The sequence below is a fragment of the Micromesistius poutassou genome, assembly GCF_964030765.1.
Source record: "Micromesistius poutassou genome assembly, chromosome: 8".
Lineage (NCBI taxonomy): Eukaryota > Metazoa > Chordata > Actinopteri > Gadiformes > Gadidae > Micromesistius > Micromesistius poutassou.
In genome coordinates, this window is record NC_140278.1 from 12,914,729 (window position 1) to 12,934,665 (window position 19,937).

General features: G+C 50.0%; 1 protein-coding gene across 1 annotated transcript in view; it reads left to right on the forward strand.

The window, feature by feature from the left end:
- The window catches only part of vps13b (vacuolar protein sorting 13 homolog B), a 322,396-nt gene that overhangs the window by 232,990 nt on the left and 69,469 nt on the right, over window positions 1-19,937 (forward strand). The window contains 4 exon segments of the mRNA XM_084471728.1: window positions 2,910-3,332; window positions 13,572-13,774; window positions 15,216-15,441; window positions 17,583-17,767. Coding sequence (XP_084327854.1) covers window positions 2,910-3,332; window positions 13,572-13,774; window positions 15,216-15,441; window positions 17,583-17,767 — 1,037 coding nt within the window.

Sequence of the window (19,937 nt, forward strand, 5' to 3'; positions counted from 1 at the left end):
ATTGCACTTCTGGTTAAATGCTAAACTGCATTTTGTTGTCTAGTACTTGCAGTTGTTCAATGAGTATGAAGTTGAATCTGATCCAATCTAATTGGAAAGGCGTCCTTTTATAACATTACACATTTCCAATAGGCCACTTTTATTGGTCAAGTGTCGTGAGATTAATTATTATAATGCTTTTATCCTTGTCAAGTGCTGTTCTAAAACATAGGTTATTATTATATCTGGGTATTGTGAATTCAACAAAGATGTGAAACTCACAGAAGTCCTCGTCAGTATTAAACGCACGTTTCCTAGCAAACGTAACACTCGCCTGAAGGAAGGATTAGTGTATTGCTGCACAACGTTCTCTCCAAGTAGGGGTTAAATATGTAAATCGTGTAGTCGCATTTGTGTGTGTTCGTCGGGGTTCTGCCAGGTTAAGCAGGTAGTGTGTGTGTGTGTGTGTGTGTGTGTGTGTGTGTGTGTGTGTGTGTGTGTGTGTGTGTGTGTGTGTGTGTGTGTGTGTGTGTGTGTGTGTGTGTGTGTGTGTGTCGGGGTTCTGACATGTTAAGCAGGTAATAAGTTGCACAACCCGGCGCAGGTCATGGAAGGCCCGGGAATGCAGAGGGAGAGTACAACAAAACCCCCACCCTCTCCCTAATCAGGACCAGCACTCTAGGTCCGCACCGAGAGCCAGCCCACCCCCCCCATCCCCCACCCTGACCCCAGCTAGTCCAAGGAGATCAGAACCAGCTTTAGCATCGATGGAGGAAGAGGGGGGGGAGAGAGAGGGAGAGAGAGGGAGAGAGGGAAGGAGAGAGAGGGGGAGAGAGACCAGAGTTAAGTCAGTGCATTGGGGGGGGGGAAGGCAGGTTATTAATTCCAGCACTGGAGAGCTTCCCGGTGATAAGTCAACTGGAAATGATAAGCCACACTGCACACACTCCACACTGCACACACAACCTCTCCCCACCAACCCCCTCGTCCACGCGCCGCACTTCCACCGGATTAGGACCGGAAAGCCTACCTTGGGCTAGTAGAAGAAGTGTGTGTGTGTGCGAGTGCATGTGCATGCACCTGTGTGTTTGTACGAGCTTGTGTGTGTGATTTTTTGTGAGTGTGTCTGTTTGTGTGGCTGTGTGTGCTGTGCAGACCCTGGGCTCTACTACCTGGGAAGATGGGAAGGAGGGTGTTTTTGGGGTGGTTTGTTCTGGGTGGTGTTTCGAGGGCCGGGGGGGGGGGGGGGGGGACTAAAGCTCTTAAAGCCTTCTAAACACGGGCTCCTTGATGAGAGCATGAAGACCAGCTGCACTTGCTCCCTTCTCCGTCACCACCACCACCACCACCATCACTGCTACACCACCAAGTGGAAAACGGGGGTCATGGTCATGATGTAAAACGCCATGGAGCCAGTGCATCAGTCTCAGCAGATTCCAACCGAGTGTTTGAGGGGCCGACCTCTAGTAGGAGCGCAGTTTGAAGAGGGGGAAAAAGGAGTAGCAAAAGAAGAGGGGAGGGAGGCAGATAAAACTGAAGAGGGGCTAAGCATTCTGGGATTAATGTGGCTGGCACGGAGGAGAGGTCGTAATCGGCTACTCGGGCGTTTCACGGTAGAGTGTTGCAGCAAGACGGACAGGAAGGAACCTTGTGTGTGTGTGTGTGTGTGTGTGTGTGTGTGTGTGTGTGTGTGTGTATTCGCTCCCTCTGTGAGCGATGAGAGCTCCCGCAGCTGCGCTCTTTTTAACGGACCCTTGCATGCATAGCGCTCCCCCTTTTGATTGACAGGAGGGACTTCAAAGTGTGATGTATGAGACATGGTACCCAGGCGGCGTCGCATATGTTGCAGCACTACAAAGGGGTCTCATGTGCCAGGGTGCAACAACTCTGCTGTGCCCGCACTCCATCTCTGACTACAATCACTTATTTCCTGTTTATCCAGGGTAACCAATTGGAAAAAGCTTGTCATAAAAGCCCGCTTTCTGATCTACGCTATGTTCAGCCTTTTTTTTTCCCCTGTCTTTTCTCTCCGCTTCATTTTAGTCAAGCTGCCGTAGTTTACGAGGGTCTGGCTTTTTCCTGACAAAGGTTTTAAACAGTCTGTCGTCGTTACGTCCTTCATAGGAACCAGATAGGAGATTAATATCCCTACCATGGATAGAAATATATACAGTATATTTAATATCCCTATCAGGAAGCAAGATGCTCGTGCTGCGGTGCTCTGTCATCCCCGCGCAGCGCTCTGTCTGTCTGTAGCTTCCTCTTTGTACCTTTTAGTCTTGTTTGGTTGCTTCTGATCAGCTGCCCAAAGGCTTTCCACTGGCTTTCCTCTGGCTTTCCAGTCCTATTAAATGTTTTACCGCCAATTTAGGAACCCTGCAGAACTATTCTCAGCGTTTAGGGATACCTAGAGAAAACACCACAATCTGTTTTCATTGGATTTTAATATTCATAGGTTTAAATACATTTTGATTAATGTGGACTGTCCAGTCTGTCAATATTTGGACCTCTCAGAAAAAGCCTGGAAGCCTTAATATTCCACCCACCGTGCTTGTCAGAGCATCCTCTTGTGGATTTCCAGTGGTTCTGGTTCGACAGAGCCAACTGCTGGTTATTTCCACTGCCTTGTATGGCGGGGGAAAAAATGCTTTCAGGGATGAAGTTACTTGCGTCACCTGCGACTTTTATGATCTATCTATTATATATGATGGATGGTGATAAGTTAACATTGGTCCTTTACTTTATTACCATTGTGAATACAGTGGAACTAGGAAAAAGCCACGTGCGGGAGGGAGCATGTTCCAAAAGCTCCTCTGTCAAAGTTTTTATGAACACATTGTCAACTTAAGTCATCCTAACTTTATCATTTCATTTCTACCTTTCTCCTCTCCTGCTCCCTCTTTATCTCCCCATCTATCTTCCCTCCCTAGCTGAGCTGAACCTGGAGCTCTCGCGGCCCCTGAAGGTGAGCCCCACGCTGGCTAAGCTGGAGCAGGCCAAGGCCTACATGACCAGGGTCCTGCCCCACTTCTGGGCTGCCGAGGCCTCGGACAAACCCCCCTGCTCCTCCTCCTTGTCCTCCTCCTCCTCGCCTTCCCCTCTCTCGTCCCCCGCCAAGAGCACCAGAGTGCCTCCCAGAACCCCCAGCGCTCCCCGCCAACAGGCCTCCGCCGCAGGCACAGCGAGCAGTGTCCTCCGTGCCCCTGTGGTGCCCTTCCACAAGATGTCCCTCCGGACTGGCCAGATCGTGGTTGCCATGGAGACGGAAGCCCACCCCATGAAGCCCAGCGTGACGGTGTCGGTGTCGGCCATGACGGCCAGTCTGAACATGAAGCCCGGTACCAGGATGGAAGGTGAGTTGTACCATATAGATGCAGATACCATCGTATATGTATCTTGTTGTTTGACTTTGAAATATGGATTGTACTAATGCAGTGCACCCCGAGTTATTAGTTCCCTGATATGTGTATGGGGTCACGTTGGATTGACGACTCATCAGCTTTAGATATTTTATGAAACAATATAATTTAAAAGGTGCAAAAGGTCACATAAAGGTCCTGTATAGGCAAACTACCTTATGATTCATATTTATGAGCAAGGCCTAATCCCTTGTGGTACGTGATGCACGTACATTCACTGGGAGTTGGAGTTTACAGGCCTGCATTTGAGTTCAAATAATGGGAGGCTTTCAGCATTTTATTGTTTTAGCATTATTGTTCAGTCAATATACAACATTCAGAAATCTACATTATATCCCAATAATATACCCTAAGCCCACTGTAGAAAACACAAAGCCTTTAGTTTTACTATTTTTGAAAATAAGATCCCATTCCACAAACTTAACCGCACGGTTAATGGTCAAGCCACCGCCTTTCCCAATAACACGGTGACCTCATCTCGTTTTCCCAGTCTGCCAGGGTATTTTAATGCACGTTTGTTTGTCGTTCGGCTCGCCACATGTCCGTTCCTTAATGCGTGTTTGGATCATATTCTTATTCTTTTTTTTTTTTTTACAAAACTTTCCAATAGATTTAACAGTGGGCTTACGGCCCTCCAGGGTCCAAAGTCTAACCAAATGCCTTCTGAACTGACACAAGGACAGGCCACGGTGTGACCTGCCATTTTTAATTACACCTCTCGGATGAGATCCACTTCTGTTTTACCTCATGGGTTTGGATCCAGTGACATGTATCATTAAAAGACGACGATCTGCTTCCTCTGGTTGCTTTGTTAATTCATCCAAGGACGCTTCTTTCCATTTAAAACCACAATAGAAACTTCTATATTTATCTCAACCCACCGTAACGTCAGAAACAAGGCCATTACAACGGCACGCTGGCGTAGGAATGTGTTTTTGTTCGACAGATGTTCAGAGGGTCACATAAATCCGCTCTCATTAAACACATGGTTGTGTTTCTTTTTTGTTTTTTTACGGCAAATATTTGTTTGTTAATTTCCATTAAACCAGTCCATCATCGTCACGGGATGCGAGGCCTTATTACAAATCGAATCAATCAGTGGCCTCTCCCTCTCTGTTGGTTTGTTGCTCCCTTGTTCCTTTCCTCATGTTTGGTTGATTTCTGCTTCCGCCGTGCGACCTCTGACGGCCCGAACACATCCTGCTCAAGTTGTGCTGCAGCGACGTGGCTCGACGGCCGGGCAGAGAGAGAGGGAGAGCCCGTATCGCTGCTGCAGTAGTATCCCTTTCATCTCACCGGCCTTGCACGCGTGCTAGCATGGCCGCAGTGGGCCAAGAACAAGACGGACTGTCAGTAAACTGTAAAGTGAGATGTTTGTGTTTCTCTTGGAACCCGGGCTTTGATGAGGATGTGTATGTGGAGGCCATGTGGACATGTTTCTCCGTGTGAGTGCAAGTGTGAGTTTTGTGTACGTGTCCATGCGTGTGCATGCATGCATGCATGTGTGTGTGTGTGTGTTTATGTGCAAGTGCTACAAATGTAGCAGTTTTTTTTTCCATGTCGATAAGCGCCCAACCCGAGACCCTATGTCAACACCTTCTAGCCTCCAGGATGCTTCCTCAGTGTTTCCACGATCGCCACGGCTAATGCTAACATAAACCAACACACTTCGAACGCCTCTCCTGGCCTTTGGCTCCAGCTATGATGGTTTAAGGCCCAGTCGCTCCCCAGAGGAACACCAGGACAGGTTGGCTCGACGCTAACCCAGAGCATCAGGTGGGCAGAGAGTCCTGACGAACCCACGCCCGGGGGGGGGTGGGGAGTGGGGAGATGCAGGGATGGGGGGGTTAAGGACCGTAGAGAAACGGGGATAAGACAACGGAGGGCTAGGGCCAGACTCCCGGAGCGCAGCCATCTGCTCCACAGATGTGGTTATATAGGGTTACTCCAGATAAAGTGATTGTCGAGATTTTTAATTAAAACCTCAAACAATTTGCACTTTGTTTACCCGAATCGGCATAACTGCACGGTGAGACAATGCTCCGCGCCGCGCGCCCCTCGCTGAACCTCGCCAGCGCTCGCACCGCTCCGGGCCCGCCGGAGCGTTTGATGTGTCGACTCCAACAAACGCAGTCGGAAAACACAGAGCAAGGAACGTAATGGAAAAAGCAAATATACTTTAGAGGCAATTGTGCAGATATGAAAGTTGACCCTGCGTATCTCCCCCCCCGCCCCCCCCCCCACCACATGCAACGTTGTGTCTCGTTTCACTTTGTGATTGTGATTCCTCGTTTCGCCGGCGCCGCCTCCTTTTGAAGAAAAACGTAAGGCCGGCAGAAACGCAGTCGACCGGTGTCCTTCTCGTGTTTATTAAACAGAGCGAGCGTGGATTATGGTGGCGCAAACACGCGCCTCGCTGTACTGTTCTCCCTGTGATTGCCAGCACCTTGAAACTGAGCCACCGCTGCACACAGGATATTACGGCCTGATTGGACGCACACACGCCCTGAGGTGTTTGCGGGTGTGTGTGTGTGTGTGCATGCAGACGCACTCACACACTCTCACACTCACACACCTCAGGGCCCTGGCACGTGCCAGCACGATATGAATATCTGCTCTGCAGCAAGTTATTGCAAAAGCCGCTCTCAAAGCGATGCTGTCATGTCGTGTGACAACGGCCTGCTGTCAACATGTTTCCTCCAGCCACCGTCACTCAGCCCTCAGCCTTCCCTCGGACGCCCTCTACAGAGAGGGATCTGGTGCTGCTCTGGAGAGGCCTGGTGGGATGCTTTGGTTAGCCGCGGCCCCATTGGTGTTAATGCACCTGTAAACGATATGCACGCAGTGCCAAATATATTTCAGAATAGCTTTTTCCTTCCTTTTTGCTTTCTTCTAACCTCTTTGGTTTTCATATTTTTCATCCGGAGCTTGTTTATTTTAATACAAGTTTTTACTTCTTTTTTTTCCCACCCAAGGCTCTTAATCTGCCCTATACTGTAGATCTTTGTCACAGCGTGACATGCGGCTCTCTCTCTTTGTCTCTCTCTCTCTTTCTCTCTGTCTTTCTCTCTGTCTCTCTCTCTCTCCCTCTCTGTCCATCTCTCTCTCTTTCTCTCTCACTCACGCTCTCTCTTTCTCTCTCTGTATCTTTCTCTCTCTTTCTCTCCCCCTCCCCGTCTCTCTCTCTATGTCGCTCTGTCTCTCTCTCTCTGTGTTTCTCTGCCGCCTGGCTCCCCCGGGGAGGTTCTCAGATAGAGTGTTTCCAGATTGGCTGCCATGGGCGCGCGAGACAAACAGCCTGAGATTACGCAGCCTGATCTCCCGGTGACAACAGACCTCTCTGGGCCTGCCGCCGTCCTGTGCTCCAACGCCTCCCATCACTCACCACGCGCTCCCCTCTCAAGCCCGCCGTCCCATACCCCTGAAAGCAGATACCTCGGCATCTCGGCACGATAAAGGCCCCGGGATTCCCCTTTCTGTTAGGTCAAGCGCCGCGGCCGGCGTAATAAGTCAGCGTGGATGACCCCCTCGGGACCGGTCGATACATGAGAGATGTGAGACAGGAGAATGTAGTACCACGACTGCTACTACTGCTGCCACTGCTGTTTCTGTGGCTCTGCGGGCCTCCTTCCATGGCAGGTTGAGATTAATGAAGCCTCACAGGACCTGTGGCATCACAGGGGCCAGGAGAAGAGCCGGAGGAAGAGGAGGAGCAGGCAGAGGAGGAGGAGGAGGAGCGGGAGGAGGAGAAGAGGAGGGGGATGAGGAGCAGGAGGAGGAGAAGGAGGATGAGGAAGACGAGTAGGAGCGGGCGGCGGAGGGGGAGGAGAGGGGAAGAAAAGGGGCATGGAAGATTGGGTTGATGGAATATAATTATGAAGGAAAACAAGTGAGGGAACCAAAAGAAACAGGGGGGAGTGGGGGGAATGACAGGAATAGATCGGCGAAAGGTCAGGAAGGGTAAGCTGTGGAGCACAGAGAAAATTAAATCTGCGGTAAAAATAAAAAAAGAGTGATCGCGAAGTTGATGAATGGCCAGACATGGGAACAGCAACAGAGAAGTATGTTCTACGGGTGCCAGGAGTACCGGAGAGGAAACGGAGGCAGAGGCGAGGGAGATAAAGTAAGCGGCAACGTGTCAAACAGTGAAAACATCAAGCGGAGGAGTAATGGATGGTCCTGAGGCGAGGAGACGCCCAACAGGACTCATTCAGAGCCCAGAGTGCCTCCGCCGCCATCTTTCCTCCTCAGCTGTGGATGTCTGCAGTGAGACGGGGTGAAGACCCCCATATCCCCCTGTGCAGCGCCCAGGGGACCATCTGGGGTTCTGTACCTAGTCATGTCATCCCCCCGTAACCCCCGCCCTCACTGCCAGGGGACAAGATGGAGAGAGGTGGGGATTAGGTTGACAGTGAGGTGTGTTACCAGATCCTGTGTTAATGAAAAGCAAGTGGAGGACCCGCATTCTTACCTCAACCACCCCCCCACCCCCAAACCCCCCACCCCCCCACCCCAAGGCAGGGGGGCACCTACAGTTCAGTGGGAGAGAGCAGGGAGGGAGCGGGAGCAGGGAGGGAGTGTGAGAGAGAGAACAGATGTTCTGAGAGTCCATGAAACAAGACCCTCAGTAATCTCCAGGCTCTCTGTCTGACTGCCCAGGCAGCAGCAGCCCCTGGTAGTCTTGGAACACACACACACACACACACATGCTGGTGCATACACACCCATACGCACACACACATAGACGACAAACACATTGACACATATATTCACACAAACACATACACATAAATATACACACACACATACATACATACACACCTACTTGCACAAACACACGCACACAAAGATACATATACACACACACACACAAAAATACATATATACACCCACACACGCACACACATCTACACACAGACAGACGCACACAGCTTTATAAGGATGCATACTGAACCTCACTGATCTACTAAACATAAAGTACACATGCATGTATCTACAGTGTGCATATATTCCCATGTACACAAATATTCATATCACTCATGATTTCTTATATTTGATTTCTTATATTTAAACATGGAATCGCATCTACATCAAATGTATCTGAAGCATACAGGTCACACACACACACACACACAAGCCCACATCTGCCCAGTGCTTAGCCCTTTTGGAAGCTTCTTGGCGCTCCATCTTGCTGCTTTAGTCAGCTAGACCCGTAAAGGGAAACTTCTGTCCGTGGAACAACGTGAAAGCCACACATTAATTACCAAAATCTTTTTTCATGTTTTTTCGTCCCTTGTTTTGTTTCCCTGGTTGATTTCTGAATTACGATCACGTCAGTTTGTTTGGTTTGCCGAACTTAAGCCACTCTTACGCTGTCAATCAAATCGGCTTGTTTCAATAGTGCCGGGGAAGCCCAGACAAAGCATGAAAAGCTTTCGATCGGTGGAGGTATATCCCCGCTGTGATCTGACCATCTAAACCCACCATTACGCTGTTTTCACTGCATTAATATAAACAGTTATGTCATGCAGAGAAGGCTGAAGGAAATCTGTTGTACATGGTGGTGCTATCCCAGTATGTACCTGGTGGCTTGGCCGATACACTGATGTAATTGGTGGAAAGAGAACCGGTACCCAGGACACATTAAGGAGGTACGGCACCGCAGTAAGAACAGATAAGTGCAAGAGTAGTGAGCAGAGTGTCAACGTTTTTTCCTCCAGAGGACTTCCTTAAACATGCGCAGTTGTTTCTCTGCAGTCATCGCTTTGGGAAAATTGGTTTATATTACGTACAATAATAATAACGCGGCTTCGATGAGCTTGGCCATATAAAACATAGAGGGGCTTTACGTGTTACCGAGGTTGTCAAACGATTTTCCTCGCCATTGTTTTCCACAGACCAAATTGATTTAGAGAGAACAGATCCCGGGGTTGATTTAGATTCAGCCGCTGGGGCGATGTGTTTTTTATTGTTTAAACATGCATAACTTCTACTCATTTAGTACAAAAGTGACGGCCGCTGTAAAAGAAGAACATTGAGTCACCATTCTTAAGGAGCTTATTTACTTTTCCCATTTCCCCGTGTCGTCTCGTAGTCTCTGGCTACCGACAGTGATAAACAGCGACACCCCAGGGGCGTCACTCCTCAGCCTCCCCGCACGTCATGCTGCAAACAAGTTAGGGATTTACTTTCAAATACGCTCCGCAGAAATGCTTCGGAAATACGCACTCCTGAAGCGTCTCCTCCCGCAGACATCACTCCACTGCTGTGGCGCAACCGTCACTGCCTCCCTCTCTGCTCCCCTCCATGTGCGTCTTATCGGCTCCCTACGGGTTATTTTTAACCACTTCTGGGTGACGTACTCACAAACACACACACATACACACACACACACACACATCCAGCCCCTCTGAACAGTGGGGATGGCGGCCCACTCCAGCCCAACGCTCCTCTGCAGCGTTCCTGTGGTGAGCGAGTGGTGGCGTTCTAGCTGCGGTAAGTGACAGTATATTACGTCTATTAGCCACGCCATCCAAGACCCTTCCTCCCCCACGGGACAGAGGCGGAGGTGGGTGGGGTGTGGGGGGGGGGGACCAGTTAGCTAACCACTCCTTTTAGGGTGCTTCTAATTGATAACAGCGAGTGGCGAGGCATAAATCAGCCGGGCCGTGGTCAGATGGCGTCTGCCGGGGAGAAGCCCGCACCGTAAATCAAGCTTCTCTTCCCCTTATCTCCTCCTCGGAGGGTTGCTTGTGTCGGGGCTGCGGGGAATGGTTCCATCCGACCCAGCCGCCCATGACGCGTCGGAAGGGGGGAGGCAGTCAGCCTGTGTGTGTGTGTGTGTGTGTGTGTGTGTGGGGGGGGGGGGGGGGGGGGGGGGGGGGTGCGTGGGGGGGGGTGTGCATGTGTGTACATGCATGGGTTTGATTGGGGCAGTGGTGGTTGTGGGCAGGCGCACACTTTTTCCGTGAGCATTTGTTTGTTGCAAAGGTCGTCAAGACCTCTTGTATCTAGGGCACGGTACATGATTGTCACCAACGCATCTCAATTCCTTCCTAGTACACAGATCATCCACTCACTTAATGCACACTAAATGACATAGACATGTGCTATTATGTTTTCTGTGTTTCCTCTTTTTGTGAAACGAGGTGAAATGTTGAATCTAGTTTGTGTCAGTGTCGATGTGTGTATGGGAGTATGTCTGTGCTTACCCAGATGAGGTGCTTTTAAATACCGTGATATATTTCATTGGATCCCAGAGAGACACTTTTGTTAAAACCTGACTCATAAAAGGCTGACAATCCAGCCCACCTTGGAGAAAACAGCTGTCCATGTCTGCAGTTGGAGCTGTGTGTGTGTGTGTGTACGTACGTGCAATGCATGCATGAGTATGTGAGTGATTATGTCTTTTCCATATGAGTCGACTGCATTGTTGTGGCGTTTGTATCACATTCTTGTCTGCCCCTGTTTCACGCCACTACATCTCTAGTTTCAGCAAATCAGCAAATATTTGCCCGTCTGCATGGCATGTGTGTGTGTGTGTGCGTGTGTATGTGTGTGTGTGTGTGTGTGTGTGTGTGTGTGTGTGTGTGTGTGTGTGTGTGTGTGTGCGCGTGCGCGTGTGCGTGTGCGTGGGGCGTAGCTACTTTAATCCATCCATACACAATCCACCCATCTCAGAATGCTTCCCTATTCTCTACTGCTACTGCTGTCCCCTCCACGCTTTCCCTTCTAGCATGATGTCATCCTCGCTGTGTTTCACTGTCCGTCCTTCTTTCTTTTTACCCTGCTTTTTACCTGTACTCCTTTCACCACTCACCATGTCTTAACTTCTCTCAGGCAGCCCTTCTGGCAAACTCACAAATGATTGCATTGCACACACGCACACACACACATACACACACACACACTCACTCAAGTGTGGACGGTCAGTCAGTGAGCACCCCTCCCCACTCTGAGGACCTCTTGCCTGTCCCTTGGCTGCATGTCACGGCTCAGACACGCACCGTAGCAGGGCCCCCCTGAGCTCTTGGCCCTCAGTAGGTCACGGGAGAACACAGGGCCGAGCGGGAGTAGGAGGAGAAGAAAGAGGGACAAAATAAACACAATGAGAGGAGAAGATGAATGATTTTCCTGCGTTTCTTGCGCCTGGCTCGGTCCCTCTGTCTCTCTGCCCCGACGATAGTGTTTGCCCGGATGGATGCTGATTCTGAGTGAGGGGGAAAACGGGGGAATACCCCCACCATTAAAGCACTCAGAATTAGGGTGTTCATTAAGAGTGTGGTGGCTGCTGCAGCTGGAGTTTAATGCGGGGATGTTGTGGTCTGATGGACCATAAATGACGTGACACATGCTTAGTGAGAGAGGGCTGTAATGCATGCTGTGGGCGGCTGTGTGCGTGTGTGTTTTCATGTGAGAATGTGATTACACTTGTAGATGTGTGTATGTTTATTTACACAAATGTATGACTGTACGTTTCTCTGTAAAAGAGATAGGGATCATAGAGTGATGTAGATGTAGTTATTCCACCCACAGTCAGCCTGGGATTTTCCCTCAGTGACGTCTGATAAATCCTGCCCACAACGAAATAACCTGGGCTCTGTGGCTCAGCACGAGTCCTCAACTGCTCTCTCTCCCTGTGTTTCTGGGCCAGAGATAAACAGGTACACTTTCAGCCTTTATCGACAGTGTCAACCCAAAGAGAGAGATGACTCACTGCAGTGTAAGGGAGATTTATATGTGAGAGGTTCCTCACAATGAAAGCCCCCTGTCATGTTACCGGGCTCTAGTGTTTGACTAAGAGATTAGTTTACTACACATAGTCTAACATCCTCGGATGTTAGGGTTTCCCAGGCCGGCATCCAAGTCTTAAGGCCCATTATAAAGCCCCTTCCCAGGGCATTATTAGTCACTCAGGGTAATAATGCTTCCAAATGGAGTCCTGCTGTAACTACTGTTGCCACTAATGAAGCTATAGCTCTGAATCTAGCTGACCACGAGCTGTGCAACGCCCATAGAAGGGGCTTTCAATGCAGGGATTTATGGGCCCAGTAGGCCGCCCTGTATCCCTGGACACTCGGTGACCAAGATGACGCATTTGTACTGCAAAGGGGAAGCGACAGGGAACGCTGAGCTTGTTCAGCCCTGATTAAAACTCCCATTCTTCTTGGTGAAGAAAACCGGCTGCTCAAACAACTCTTAAAGCTCACGGTGTCGATGGCCTGTGATGGCCTCTCGCTGTTTCTGCTTCTCGTTCACATTAACACATTTGGTTTGTGTCACCTGTAATACAGGCCGCACATATTTTATTCCTGGAGACATTTGGGAGGTGATGTCAGCGGTCTGATGTTTCTCAGAGCTTAACTCGATAAATTCAGGTCTGGAGAGATATACGGTCTCTCTGGTGGGTGTTAGGTTCTAGATCCAGGTCTAAGGAGATATATGGCCTCTCTGGTGGTGTAAAGTTCTTGTTTATTTGGTTTGTGTTAGGTTCTAGATTCAGGCCGGGACAAATTAACTGTCTCTCTTGCAGGTGTTTCAGGTTGGGACTGCTAAACTGTCTCACTTGTGGGTTTTAGGTTCTAGATCTAGGTTGGTACGTTCCTACAAATCCACACTCTCAATCTATCAAGCAGCATAGACTAACTGTTTTACATGTGGAGTGATGGGATCCTTATCCTTGGCTTTAGACACTATGAGAGGTAAAAGGAAAAAGTAAGTTCAGCCAGCGTTGCTGCAGAGACTAAACGGTCTCAGACCTCCCCCCCTGAAACAGGATGTGTCTATATTTGGAGGCCTAATGAGGGATGTATTTGTTTGTTGTGCTGCCCTGATGTCTCAAAGCCAGGTTTTTCTCCTAGCCCCGGATGGGAATCATTCTGCCTGATTTGGAGGTTCACATGTGTCTCAGTAACATGTGCCTCCACAACAAAACAAAACCCTGCCTCAGTTTTATTTCCAAGTCTCATTGCTTTGTTTTCAAACGCATTCCTTGGTTTGAACGAACATCGAAAGAACAATATTCACTCCTATTTATACGTCTGACACAATCCTCGCGCGTGACCCATCTCTCTCAATCATAGTTAACCAGGCTAAAAACGACCAGACCTCTTTCTCTATCACAAACACCCTTTCACTCACTCACCACCACCACCACCTCCTCTTCCCTGCCAGACCCCATCCAGGCCGCCTCCCTGCTCCTGGAGCTCAAGGATGCGTCGGTGCGGACCGGGCTGAAGGAGCGGAGCCGCCTGCTGCTGGGCCCGTTCTCCTGCAGCACCGCCCTGAAGGCCAACTGGTGTCGGCACAGCGGCAGCCCCGGAGCCGAGCCGGGCCCTCCCAAGGTGCTGCTGGACCTGAAGGGAGGCCTGCTGCAGGTATAAGCACTGAGTCATCATGCACTGTCCCCCTGAGCACCCGGTCAACACTGTGGCGCTTACTGTGGATGTGTTGTTGGCTGTGTCGTCAGGGTCACTGCTTGTGGGGTCTTTGTGTGTTAAGGTGGGGGTTTTGTGTGTGTGGTGTTCCCAAAAGAGAATGTGTTGAACTTGAACACGTTTGTTAGGTTTGTTTCACCTCCCAAGTCAACACGTCTATGTTAGCCTAGTTGGTAAAATGACAACATTCCCCATTCCCATCGGGGGTACTTCATAATCGAGACCACCCATTTAAAACGTTTGCTTGGCTGGTCTTTAATTGTAAAGCCCTCATTTTCATATTCAATGGGTGATGTCAAGCACTGGCACGTGCCAAAGACATCCTAGCCGGTCATATCCTTAAGCTCTACCGCAGCTTCAGCTAGAATGATGACACTTGGAATGACACACTGTTGTGTTCCCATGTAGCCTCGATTCACCTCTGCTGGTTAAGTAATGGAATATTATCATTCTATTACTGGAGGGGAGGCATGCTTTGTGTGCCTGTTTTTCCCCAGAGCCAACGTGTTATGCAATATTCAGTGCGGAAAACTTCACTTTCCGCTTTTGTGGACTATACTATTACCGGTTCAGTGTTCCACATTACTTGAAGGGGAACCCCCACAACCATTTAACACACATATGGTGTTTCACAGGTTGCCCTCATGGTCGCATTTGCATGTCCATTAACAGAGACATCACTCACAACTCAACACTTAATACAATATTGTTCATTTCCCTCTGCAAATATTGCAGTTTGCGGTTTCTTCTGCAAAGTCTACCGTAACAAACCACTGGAATTCCTTCCTGATACCTTTCTTTTTTGTGTTTCTTTTTGTTTTGAATTAGTTTCTTTTGCTCCCTTGCTCACTTTCCAAAAACCTGCAAAAATCCCCAAATGTTCCTGTTTTGACGGTTTAGTCATAATCGGGTCTTAGGAGCGAGCGAGTGGCGGGCCGCTCCATGTGCGAAGTGTTTTTGAGTCAGATGTTCCTGGATCACAGGCCCAAACCCCAGGCAGGCCTGCTTTGATGAAGCCAGTGGAGGGGAATACCGCAGGCCAGGCCAGCATTTGAATATGCTACGTTGGGTAACATTGTGTGAGGACCGCCAGTAGATGATGATGACCAGGGTAAACCCCACTAGCCCCAACCGGCCTTGTCTTCCTGTTGTTCTGGGCTGGAAAAAATTCAAACCCATCATCTACCTACGTAGTCTGCCCGTCTGAAACGCTATTTCCTCATTTCCTGTCCGCACTTTCTTCCTCTTGTAATTGCCTTCTGTGTTTGCCTCCTTCCCCCTCACATCCCTGACTCATACTCCATGTCCATTCTTCCTTTGTCTTTCATTTATCTCTCTCTCTTTAACCCGATCCATCCTCCCTTCTCTGCTATCTCCTCAGCTCTTCTGGGGTCAGGAGCATCTCAACTGCCTGAAGCTGGTGGAGGAGCACCTGGGGGCCTACCTGCGCCTCCAGGGATGGGGGGCGGCCGACGGCGGCAGTGCCCCGGAGGGCTGGCCCCATCCCAGCCTGCCCTCCTCGCCTTCCCACGGCAGTGACTCCCCACGCACCGAGCACAGCTCGGACGACCTGCGCACCGGCCTCTTCCAGTACATCCAGGACTCAGGTGAGAGCACGGGGCGTGCCGCTGTCAGGTCGACACGGTCTTCGGCTCGACGGTGTAATAAAGTTAAGGAAGTGGTTTGGCGGGGGCCCTGGTTTATACTTGGTTAAAGCTTTCCCTTGAAAGGCTGTATTTCAAATGCTGTCAGAACATTATTTGCCTTTTGGGATTATTTATGAGAATTCTTCCACTCTTCTAAGATGTACAGTGTTGCCTTTGGCATTCACCGCATCCTCCGACATTGAAGTGTTGGCACCAACACGCTCAATGGTCATTATTTCAAACAGCTCAAATATTTCTTCAAATGGATCGTTCACGGTATAGCACAAAAAACATAAATATTAATACGATGAGGTTTGTAAACAACCAAAAAATTATAAATTGATTGGGAAGGCCTGTCTGGTTCCACTTTGACAAACAATGTTCATTCCTCTCCCCTGTGCTTAGTGCACAACCCACTGAGTACACACATGCACATGCACACGTTTTACACAGAGGAGAAGGCTTTTTCATATTGGCAGCTAACCAGCCACACACTCTCTCATCCATGGCTGGGGCTGTGTTTGTTGCACTGCGCAGCAGGCCTTTGATGCATTTAATATGCGACTGGTGCAGGAGAGTGTACAGTAGTGAACGAGAACCAAGAGGACAATCTGTCTACAACATGTTTTCACAAACGAGACGAGGCAGACAGCGGCCCTAACCTAAACGAACTACTCCATCCCAACCCAGGGGGCAGAGACAGGGTGAAGGGGGAGGACGGAGGGAAAGTAGGAAGGAAAGAAGGAAGGGTGGACAGATAGATGGACAGACAAACTGGAAAGGACTGCGAGATTATTGTGTTGGAGAACAGTAGAAGGAAAGAATGCACAATGTAGATGGATGGATTAATACATCTATGTAAGAAAAAAAGTATGCAGAGAAAGAATATCTGGAAAATGGTAGTGCATGGTTTGTTGCGTTTAGGAATGTAACCAAGCCTTAGAGAGACACCATGCGGCGAAAAAGACAAGAGTCCTCTTTCTAAGAAAAAAGCTACTTCAATCAAGTAGGCGCTTCAGCAGCCATTACCACTCGCTGCCTCCAACCTTTAAGCGGGCAACTCTGCATGGAGTTAGAAAGGGTGGGGAGACGTCAGCCACGGTTGGATTGCGCTGCTGCTGCTGCTGCTGCTGCTATAAAGCATTTTCTGGAACACAACTCCAACTGTTTAGCCCCAAGGGGTCCAAACAAAGAGCAGACGCTCACTGGAGACTTTTCTTCTTTCTGCAAGGTTTTCCTTTTTTTTTTTTTTTTTTTTTTTTTTTTTTTCAAATAAACAATTTTTCCAAAGCACTCGAATCCCAAACAGCAGCCCTGACTTAAGTCAAACATCACTCCAGAGTTTGGATCCAGCGGGCCGGTCTCTCTTCCAAGTTTCTGCAGGTGCCTGGTCCGGGTCAATCATCGGCTGTTTATTTCAAGAGGGAACTGTTTACTCTGTCGCCGTGTTTACGTACAACTTCTGAGGCATGTAAACATTGCGAACCCTCACAAATCCACAAGCCCCTTTATTTGAGAGTTATTGTTCTGTAAAGGCTCGGGTTGCGAAGCAGAAATATTCTCAATAACTTCACCACACCAAAGGTGTCGCACATCGCGTTTGTCGGTTTGGATGCGAAGGGGGGGAGATGGTGACATGGCGTGAATGCGGGCCCACCGCATGGAGGAAGATTCATTTGTTCCATTAATTGGTTTTGGTTCAACATCAGTCCGTCTCTCGTCTGCTGCAAATTAAAACCATGAAGCCTTCACTCTGTCAACTTCTGCTCCGTGCAGCGAGCGGTTTTCCTCGTTCCTTCTTCAAATGAAAGACCCAAGCCAGAGCTCTCCCCCTTAGTCTGGGTTCCCCCCCCCCCCCCGCCATAATCCTCTTGATGATCTGAATACGTTGCATGTTGTCGTTTAGCAGACGCTTTGATCCGTGGTGACTTAGCATGTGTCTAGTGCGGTCAGTATCTTCCTTGCACTCTTCTCCTTATAGGCACGGATAAGGATTTTTCCTCCCATCCTTCTGCTCAAATCCAGTAAAACTAGTAAAGCCCTCTGCCCCCCTTCTATTTTCTTCCAATGTTAATAATTCATCTCCTTCCCTGCCTCCCCAGCCTCGCGGCGGCTGCCGGCGCCCTACGAGGTGATGTTCTACGGAGAGACGGAGGACAGCCCCGCAGTGATGCTCTGGCGCTACCCGGAGCCACGCGTCCTGACCTACGTCCGCATCACCCCCGTCCCCTTCAACACCACCGAGGACCCCGACATCAGCACGGCTGACCTCAGCGAGCTGCTGCAGGTACGGTCCGCACACGCACAGGCACACGCACAGGCACGCACAAACTATCACACACGCATACACATACACATACACACATGGACATGCAGGCAGGCACACTCACACACACACGCACGCACGCACGCACGCACGCACGCACGCACGCACGCACGCACGCACGCACGCACGCACGCACGCACACGCACGCACGCACATCATAAGATATAGACAGACACATGCAAACATACAAAGATAGAGAGAGGCAAACAGAGACACCGACACACACAGACAGACAGGCAGGCAGGCTGACAAAGATACAGACAGACAGGCATGTTGACGTGTGATTCCTGTAAGTGGCGTGGTCCTCTGGTTTATCCAGGGACCATTTGCGTGATCCTATCATAGACGCATAGCCCCACAACAACGACCCCCCCCTCCCTCAACGCCCAGTGTCTAGATGAGAACAGCAGCTCCCCATCTGCAGCTCTCCCTGTGACCGGATCGTCCCCTTGATGGATCCAGAAAGATAAATAAATAAACCACCTCGCAGCTGGGCCCGGCGCCCGTTATGGGGTCGGTCCCGCAGCGGCGGCGTCCGTGTTCGCGGCCATGAGAACTCTGCACTCTGAGCGTGAGCGAATGACAGAGAAGCTCCCTGGTGCTGTCCTTCAGTTACACGCCGTGCTCGCCGCAGCAGCTGGAGAAGCCATCCGGCTGCGGGCCGGGCCGGGCCAGGTGTCTCTCAATCCCGGTGAGGCTGGATCTCTGGCAGGGGGCTGCAGCTACTGAGCATTGGGGGGGTCTCTTGGTACTGGTGGTGTTGTGGAGGAGAAGGGGGGGGGGGGGGTCCTTCTTCTCATCACTCTCTTCCAGCAGCTGTCTGCCTCTCACCTCATCACTATTTTTTTGTTTTGGTTCTGCCTCTGAGCCAAAAGCCCCCCCCCACCTTCCTCCTCTGCATCATCACCAGAGCTGTTTCCTGTTCAGTATCCAACAGAAGCTCCTGTCCTGCTTCCTTAACTTTCATCCCAACTCTCTCTCTCTCTCTCTCTCTCTCTCTCTCTCTCTCTCTCTCTCTCTCTCTCTCTCTCTCTCTTGCTCTGTTACACTCACTCTAGCTCTCTGTTTTGCTCTCTCTCACGCTCTTCCATATACTCTCGATCACTCTCTCGAACACACTTCTGGACTCCGTCAGTCCTCTGACGCCGTGGCCATTGCCCCCTGTCAGTCCAGACGTGTCAGGAGGTAGGGATATTTCGGAGGCTGCAAGGTGCTGCAGATGTCTGAAGCCAGTACCCCGCAGGCCTTGGCCATGCCTACATTATGGGAGCGGCAGAGAGGCCCTCCACTGTAGCAGAGAGGACAGCCCCCTCAGCTGGTGCTGATGGACCGCATATGTTGTTATACTGAGGAACAAGGAATCTGTGTGTGTGTGTGTGTGTGTGTGTGTGTGTGTGTGTGTGTGTGTGTGTGTGTGTGTGTGTGTGTGGGTGTCTTGGGTGCTAAAGAGGGAGCTTGGGGTGCCAGAGGGATTAGCGATGATAGATGGACTTGAGGAAAGAGGGGAGAATATGAAGTGGGCCGAAGGGAAGATAGAGGACTTGCTCAGGACAGTGGGGGGTGTGTGTGTGTGTGTGTTGAGGGGGGGGCGGGGGGTCTAGGGCTGATGTCTCCGGGGCTTGCGTACAAATCCTCCCTTTAACACTGATATGTGTAAATAATGCATTTGCCCTAGTGTAAGGAAGTGTAAGTAAGTGTTAGAAGATGGCTGGATGTTTGAGCAGCTGCTAAAACGGGTGTTTAAAAATGCTCTGTGTTTGTGTGTGCTAAATCCAGCAGCATCTTCTATGTGTGTTTTAAAGTGTGTATTTGTATTTTTACGTGTGTGTGTGCGTGCGTGCGTGCGTACACATGTGCGTGCGCAGGCGTGTTTGGATGAGTCTGCGGTGCACGACGTATAGCGCCTGTATTACAACCATGTGGTTTTCCACATCCCCTCCTGTCCTCCCAGTGTCTCTCCCTGACAAGTCTGTTAAGAGGAGGCAGGCCAGGGACACATCTGCAGGACGAGCTGGTGAAAGAGGGGCAGGCCCCGCTGGATCCCTTCACCCAAAACACAGTGGCATGTGGGGATAGAACCACTTGACACGGTCCGCCTGGAACTCAAAGAACGCCTGTGGAATGAAGTTGT